The 8,692-nt window shown below is 43.3% G+C and overlaps 1 protein-coding gene across 1 annotated transcript in view; it reads left to right on the plus strand.

The window, feature by feature from the left end:
- The window catches only part of LOC122793773 (WD repeat-containing protein 49-like), a 630,038-nt gene extending 623,570 nt beyond the window's left edge, over nt 1–6,468 (plus strand). The window contains exon 27 of the mRNA XM_044061963.1: nt 5,885–6,468. Within this exon, the coding sequence (XP_043917898.1) occupies nt 5,885–6,047 (163 nt within the window). The 3' untranslated portion in view covers nt 6,048–6,468. The remainder of the gene's footprint in view (nt 1–5,884) is intronic.
- Nucleotides 6,469–8,692: the final 2,224 nt, after the last annotated feature.

Raw genomic sequence — 8,692 nt, forward strand, 5'->3', positions numbered from 1 at the left:
GACTGTTGGACTCTTGAATTACCCCTAGTTCCAACATCTTCTGTACCTCTTCCCTCAGAGTCTGTTTGACTCTCTCAGGCACCCTATACGGGGCCTGCCTAATAGGCCTTTGGGGTCCTGTATCCACCTGGTGCTGCACCAGGTGGGTGCACCCTGGTTTCTCAGTGAACATGTCCCCAATTTCCTGCAACACTGCCCAGATTTCTCGAACCTGGGTAGGAGATTGCTGTTGAGACACTGCTACCCCTTCCACTGAGGTGTCAGCCGGAGCCTCACTGAGGAGATCAGTCCCCAGAACTCCCTCAGACTCCTCCTGCAATCCACTGCAAATGCTCAGCACAAGGGCCTCCCTGTCATGGTAAGGTTTCATCATGTTAACGTGGTACAATTTGTGCCCCTGCCATCTGCCTAGCAGTTCCACCATGAAGTTAACATCACTTACCTTTCTTACCACTTTGTAGGGACCCTCCCAAGCTGCTTGCAGCTTGTTGTGTCTGACAGGAATGAGAACTATTACCTGCTGCCCCACAGCATACTCTCTAGCTCGAGCATTCCTGTCATACCACACCTTTTTCTGCTGTTGGGATTCTGCCAGGTTTAGGACATATGCCACAACAGACTCCTTGTGCGACTCACACTCACTTTCCCATTCATCTCGAATTAAATCTAGAGATCCCCTCACCCTATGCCCGTACAGCAACTCAAAGGGTGAAAAACCTGTGGATTCCTGGGGAAACTCTCTGTAAGCAAATAACAGATGGGACAAATAGTTGTCCCACTCCCTCTTAAACTGATCTGCAAATGCACGTAGCATGGACTTGATTGTAGAGTTTAACCTCTCAACAAGACCATTAGTCTGGGGATGGTAGGGGGTGGTCTTCATTTACTTCACCCCATAGGAGTTCCACAGACAAGCCAGTAGGTCTGACATGAAATTGGCACCTCTGTCAGACAGTATTTCCTTTGTGAAACCCACTCAGCTGAAAATCTCTAACAAAGCATTTGCCACCTTCTCTACCTCAATGGAGAATAAATCCACTGCCTAAGGGTATCATGTAGCATAATCCACTACCACTAGGATATACTTTTTCCCTGTGGAACTTGGGGTACTCAGAGGACCCACAATATCCATAGCTACCATCTGAAATGGCTCCTCAATCACAGGCAAAGGCATCAAAGGAGCTCTCACCTTGTCTCCTGCCTTGCCTACCTTTTGGCACTGCTCACAGGTCCTGCAGTACCCTGTTACATCTCTGGAAATTCCAGGACAATAGAAGTTCTGCATAATATGCCCATATGACCTGCAAAGGGAATATCATGGGCTATGGCTAGAAGCGGCAGATGGAAGGCTCTAGGCACTACCAACTGCTGTACTCTCTCACCTTCTAGTCCTCCCTCAGGGGCCCACTCTCTGTATAGTAACCCTTTGTCACAGTATACAGATTCCCCTTCCCTTGAGAATCAAGTGCCTCCATAGCTACCTGCCTCAGGCCTTGCAATGTAGGGTCTGAGAGCTGAGCCTGTCTCAACTCTCTCCTTGTAACCCTTCCCAGCTTCCCTTCCACAGGAAGTCTGGCATCCTCTGACAGTGGTGCCTCACCATCAGCCTGGGTACTACTACTCACCTCTACCTTTGCAGTTACCCTGTCCAAGGGAACATCAGTACCCACAAGCAGCTATGGCTCACCTTCAGTCTCACTGCTACAGCGTAGCTCACTCCCTGAAGTAACCACCTCACCAGTCCTGGCTGCAAGTATGCAGTCTGTCTGGGTCTCCCCCATGCTACCAGACCCACATGCTTGTCTCCTAGCCTCACTGCGTGTAACTGCATAAGTACATGGTACTGCCTCATCCAAATCCTTCCCTCTCAGGACATCTGCAGGATGGTATAGTTCCCCTGTTGTCTCAAGACAACCTACTATTGGCATTTTGTCTTTCTCACTTACTGGCTCCCTCACCTTTGGTTCCCCACCTTGCCTCTGTGGACACCTATATGCCACATGGCCCCACTGGTTATATTCAAAACAAGTAACCCTAGCTCCTGGATGTGTACCTGGACTAGTGGCTTCCCCTGCTACTGGCAGATTCTGTTGGGCCAGTCCATGCTGCCCACCATGGGTTCCCTTAGACCCATGAGCAGTACTGGGGGTCCCCTTTCTGCGCAGGGCTGCCCTGCTTTCCAGGTATAGGTCTCCCTTCTTCCCCAACTTATTTGAAGTAGCACATTGTCTATCAGCTAACCAGATCCTCATGTCCTCAGGCAAAGCGCTAAGGGCTTATTCCCTCACCAAAAGGTCTTCCAGCCCTTCAAAAGTGGTGACCTGATATCCACTCACCCAGCTATGAAAATAAGTGTTCAGTTCAGCAACATATTCACATACATTTTCATCTGCCTTGCGTCTGTGCTCACAAAACTTTTTCCTATACATTTCAGGTGTTAGCTTAAAACATTCTAAAAGACATTTTTTACAGCAGTATAATAAAAACAGACAGAGTCAGGCATTTGTGATATACAAGTTACAGCTTTCCCATGGAGTAAGGGGGTCAGGAACCGTACCCAGAGCCTTTGGTCAATACTATACTGTTTGCATACCCTCTCAAACATATGAATGAAACTATCGACATTATCCTCCTCTTTAAATTGCGGAAGAAATTTACTGAGCTGTTGTGCTTCTGGGGTCCAATTTCTCCCTTCCCCATTACCTCCATGACTCTGGTGAAGAGTCAGCATTTCCCTCTCATGCTTCCTCTGACACTCCTTTTCTTCGGCTTCTATCTCAAAATGCATGGCCTCCAACTCAAGTCTCTTTACCTCCAGCTGGATTTTTAAGTCCACTGCAGAAAGGTTGAGTTGTCCATTCTCCGAGGATATTGTATCTCAACTGCCAGTCTGATTGTCCTTCGCAGAAAGATTGAGCTGTCCATTCTCTGATTATATTATATCTCCACTGCCAGTCTGATTGTCCTCATGGATGCTGTTTTCTGATGCAGCTGTAACCAAGGCTGCTGTCAGGTCTGCCTTAGTCAGGTTTCCGTGCACCAGTCCTCTAGCCTGGCACATCTCCACCAGCTGGCTCCTTGTCAGCGTTCCATACTCCTCTGCTGACATGCTGCCTGCTCACCCTGACTAACTAAGCCAACAAAAGAAATAAAACAAGTGTGATCTGAACTCTGAGTATTCACTGCGTGGTTGTTTTAGAGTACAAAACACCTTCAGAGATCACTGTACATAAGCTACAGGATTCACTCTACCCACACCACTACAAGCCAATTAGTATTTGCCAACCAGTTAATATGTGATGTGGATATCCACTACCACCACAAATGTAAAGTGGATCCCACCACTGCAAACCACAACTCTGTGTGCATGTAAGGGAAATTGTACTTTACTGTGTGTATTTGTTATCCTTTTCTTGTATATGAGATGTCCTCCCTGGTGTTAGTGGTGAGGATTGAGGCTCCTTAATTGATGGGCCAGGGCACGGCCATCACAAGAGGTCATCATCCTTCTCTACTCATCCCTCATTAAAGCAATCATTGAATATAACACCCCATTTGGCATGTACCTGACCAGACACCTACAACACCTGGAGAGGCCACAAAAGTACCTCACAAAAAGGATCCTACATCTTAAACACATGTCCTACATGGACAGACTCAAGAAACTTCAGCTGTTCTCAGTCTCTTATCATCTACTTAGAGGTGATCTCTGCTTGACTTACAAAGCCATGTCCAATCCAGCCCTACTTGAAATGCTACACCTAAAGAAATCCCAATCCCCCCATGCCACACACTCCAGAGATCACAATCTCATTACCAGACTTAACAGAACATGCTGGAGGGACAGGTTCATCTCCCAAAGACTGCCCATACTCTGGAATAAGCTTCCCATTCATGTCAAGCAGAGCACCTTGCTGGCCCTCTTCAAGAGAAATCTTGACGAGTGGATGGGTAACAGAAAGTTCACTCCAGGAATCATTCCAGTTGCCCTGCTGGATAGGGGCACTGTGAACTAACATCGGGTGGCATGATGCCTGGGCAATTTTTTTTGGGCTAGGCTTGTAAAGGTTCCAGGGCCATTAGCCTAGCACACACCTGTGAACCTATGAATTAAGGCAATCTACTATCATACTAGCCAAAATTCGAGGAAACAATTTAGTCAGTAATGGATAAAAATCAAAATCCTAAAAATAATGTCAGTGCATAAAGGGCAAAAAATTAACTCAATCTACCAATGTGTTATGGAAATATCACATTAAATATGTCATTTCTAATGTGTTAAAATAAGCAAAATATAATTAATTTCAAATTCTTATTAATATTCCCAGGGATTATGCCCTTGAACTACATTAGTGATCAGAGGTTTTGTGCATACTGGAAATGTCTAAGTACATAGCACACCTTACAAATACAATAAGATTCTATTTCAGGATTCTTGGCACATGAACTCAGTTGGCATTTTTCTTACCCTCTTGCCTGCCAACCAGCAAATCCTTACCTCCCACTGTTAACCACTCATTCCCTCCAACACCTTATCACACTGTCCCATGTAACCCTGTGGGTACTGGGCAAGAGCTGATTGATGGCTGGGCCATCATCCATCCATTCATGAAAGGTTGATGCTGCTAACCTTGACCTACATAGATTCACAGGAAATTACTAAACAATCAGTCTGTAGACTATTACAGGCCTAGCCAATAACCCACATTCAGAAGTTCCCTCAAGCCTCAAGGAGGACAAAACAAGACAGACCATGAGCAAATCTGAGATTGTCCATACGGTTATTTAGGTTTAACCAGAAGATGGTTAATATGACTCATCTTCTTTGTTCCAGAGGTGGAGGGGTAAGTAGGGATGCAAGTCTAGTATGTCAGCATGTCTTACTTACCTGCTGATGAAGGTTTAGTTCCTTTAACCATTTATTTGAGTAACCATTTGTTCTGTGAATGCACAGAAGCTTAAAGATGGCTGGATCCTTCATGGCTCGAAAGGCTAAACACATATTCTCATATAAGGGTCTGTAAGAAACTGAAAAGAGAGAGGACTGCCAGTCTGCCCTGATACCTGATTTTTGAGGTCACTGATGTTTTTGTTAGGAACCTCTGATATCCCTATGACAGCCTGACATCTGCAGGACTTCCACAGTGCCACCCCATGTTGCATGAATGCTCCAGAGCTACTGGGCAACACAAATTTTAGGTGGTGTAGACTTATTGGCCTATCTGTTGTATGTTGTATCTCCTGCAGTCCACTAAGGAGCCTCTCACACAGCAAGCAGAACTATTTCCCTACCCTCAAGATGGGAAATCTGTAATTGGCTGCTCCCTCACCCCCACCCCACCCCTTTGTCATGTTTTTTCTAGTGGCTAGGTTGTTAACTGAGCCACAATCATCCAGTTCACAAGTCAGGGCTTTATCACTCTGTATTAAGGAGTCAACTGTAATTCATCTGTCTTATGATATATTGGTATTTGATGTTACAAAGAATTAAGTGTGGCTCGTAACATGTTTTCTCATTTTGTCTACTGTAAGTCATGCATAATTCCACAAGAATAAACTATGAATGGAAATAATACAGAACTGTAGAACACTTTGTAAATAAAGTGTATATAAATTCTATTTTTTGAAGTTTGTCTTGAGAGATTAACTACCGCATGTTCATGCTGGCAACTGCCATTAACTCAGCATTGGTCCATCAGTACATTATCACAGATTTCCAAATGTGGAAAAATTGTAGTAGCTCCTAAGTTATTAATCACATTTAGACTAGCAGTCATCTTGTATCAAGTAGAGGTGGAATTATGGTGATCTGTGACACAGTATAAAACACAATGCCAGGATTATTTAAATAATGATAGCCATTTCCTTTGCTTTTCCATTACAGAGTTCAATATGAAAAACCCAAACAAGCTGAGGTCCATCAAGCATATGGCAAACTAAATGCCTATCAGTCTTTACCTCTCTGTGACCTGGTCTACGTATCACCAGCAATCTACAAGCCAAATCCAGCAGCTGACCTCAATGACCCCTATGACCTGGCATTCTGAATACAGCAGCCCTCACCAACAAAGTTTGCAGGTTGCCTGTTTCTCGACTGTGCTGCCTAGTACAGGCACCAGTGTACAGAAGGCATCTGAGTGAATAAAGACTGATCTGTTCTCATTACTACTACTTGTTACATGTTGTGCTGCAGAAATGTAGCAGTTATTTGAACATACAAATAAAACTGACGTGTTATTTGTACAGTTGTACTATTAACAAAATGTATAGTCACAATTCTAAGAATTTTTACTGTAAAACAGTTTTAGTTTGTTATTGCTTAACTATCACTAAAGCTGTAGGTGATTATTCTTTTCGTAAATATCCGGCATCTTGTCTGGTACTTTCATTATTTACCCTTATTTGGCCACATATTTGGGACTGTGAGTGTAAAATGTTCAATAAATGTGCTGCATTGTGCTTTACATATGTTATTATGTCTTTTTCATTTCTGAAATGGTCATTCAGGTTTCAGTAAATAAATAAGCACAAAGTATAAAGATGTCAGGTAAAGATCCACTTTTTAATGTATGAAATATGTACCACATAGGAAGGAAGTCAGGCAATATCAGGCATCGTATCTATTACACATAAATACCAACAGTATCATTTGACCTGTCACAGAACCCCAATGAGTTGTTTTTTATTATCATTATTTTTTTTGCTGTAATCGCATTAATAATAATATTCAAATCCCAACAAGAGAAGAGTTGTTCCAAGGTAGCTAGAAATGCAGCATTCCTTCACATAGTTTTTTGACCAGCCTGTGTTGGACCACATTGCTGACCCCTACAAGGTCATGATAGGAAGAGGTATTAACATATGCACTCTAATCATAAAATAACTGAGGCCAAAGTCACCCAGTTGTCTAATATATGTCAAAATGACCTGTAATATAGTGACCAGCTGGGACAGTATGGGGAACTATTCCACCCAACTTGGTAGAATATGTCTGTATTTTGGAAGGCTTTCTGGCATCTTCAAATACTTCCAATACTCTAGCCAGACAGTCAGAATCAGTGGATCTAGCAGAGTAGTCAGGCCTTGAGGTGGAAAGGGTTTGTCCCTACCACGGTAAGCCCCTTCACTGGGTTAGAACTGGAAGAACTGTCCCTTATTAATAGGGACCTGCTGAAATCAGACCTTTCTCAGCTACATTGGCTTAATGAGAATTATCGCTGGTCCTTCTACCATGAAAGCATACAGGAATATCACCTGCCCATACAGAGAGAATGTGCTTACTAAAATGTTATCTTGCCCTGCTGCACTGAGCACATGTACCACTTTCTACTAAGTGGAGAACAGGTCAGCCTTTAAGGAACTTCATTTCTGCAAGATGTAAACCAGATATGGCTCCTGAATCTTTAGTACTGGAAGAAAACAGTGGCTCAATGAATCATCTATCACATTTACTTTCCATGAGATGTGAAATGCTGAGAGAGTATTGACTCTCTCTCTCTCTCTGTATTGTCCACAGCCAGATGTGCACCTCTGTGCATAGGAGGTACAAATATAAGTGCACTTGTTTGATAAGTTATTTTGTGACAGGTTTCAGATAAAATTAGTAAAGTCCTGCCTGCAGCTTTCCTTCTGCTTTTGTGGCCAAGAGGAATGCTCATCACTCAAGCTAGCTGATGAGAGGATGGATCACTTCCTTTGAGATGTGGAAGAGTTCCTCACCATACCTCTGAAGCATTCACTGTCAAATCAAAGGGACATGTCTACCACTCCAGAGACAAGGGACAACTGTCTGACACTAGGAAATCTTTGAGTGTGTGATGGGTCTGGTGTGACTGATGTTTCACAGCCCACTGCAACCCTTGCATACTCAGGAGTGCAAATGTCACCATGAAGAGCACATCAACTATTAACCTTCAAAACTGCAGCAGGGTCTAAGCCTTGACCATCTGCTGTATCCATATTCATGACCTCCACAACCCCATCCACAGGCAGGAATGAATGGCAATGAAGAGTGGTCATCTCCTTGCCTGTTTTTTAGATCTACTAAAATGGGACTGTAGAGGTCATCTCCTAGTTCATAGTTAACCCTAGAACTCCCTCCACAGACAGAAATGAATTGCACAGAAGAGTGGTCAGCTCTTTGCCACTGATATTGATCCTTTGAGATGGGATCAGAAAGGACCTCTTGGCTAGAAAAGAATAAGAACAAGTCTACTCTTAGCAGAAACTTTAGGGTTCGATGTGGTGGAGGAAATGTACAAAAGGGACTCTGATAAAAAAGATTGGAAATGTGCTTGTTACTCATTTGTGGTCATGGTGAAGCCTGTGGCAAAATGGAAGAAAAAATAGTGCAGATAAACAACAATCAGATTCACTTTTGGATGACTTCATTTTTCTGTACCAGATAAGTCTTTGTGGCCAAGTTTCAACTTGACAGAAACTAACATTTCTTTGCTTAATGTTGTTCTAGCATAGAATGCAAATAGTTTGTAAGAGTCTAGTTAATTTGTTATCGCCTGCTCCCAAATTACCATGATCAGTCTCCATACAGGATATGAATGAGTACTTTACCCATCTGCTGACACATCGTATTACTGCATTATTGTTTGAGGCAATCTGCAACATTCCTAGGAAATGCATGAAGGCTGTTGGATCTTGGTGAACAACCAATACTTCTGAGGTTGCTTTCTTC

Source organism: Protopterus annectens, chromosome 2.part0 (assembly GCF_019279795.1).
Source record: "Protopterus annectens isolate FY-2018-M chromosome 2.part0, PAN1.0, whole genome shotgun sequence".
NCBI classification, from domain to species: domain Eukaryota; kingdom Metazoa; phylum Chordata; order Ceratodontiformes; family Protopteridae; genus Protopterus; species Protopterus annectens.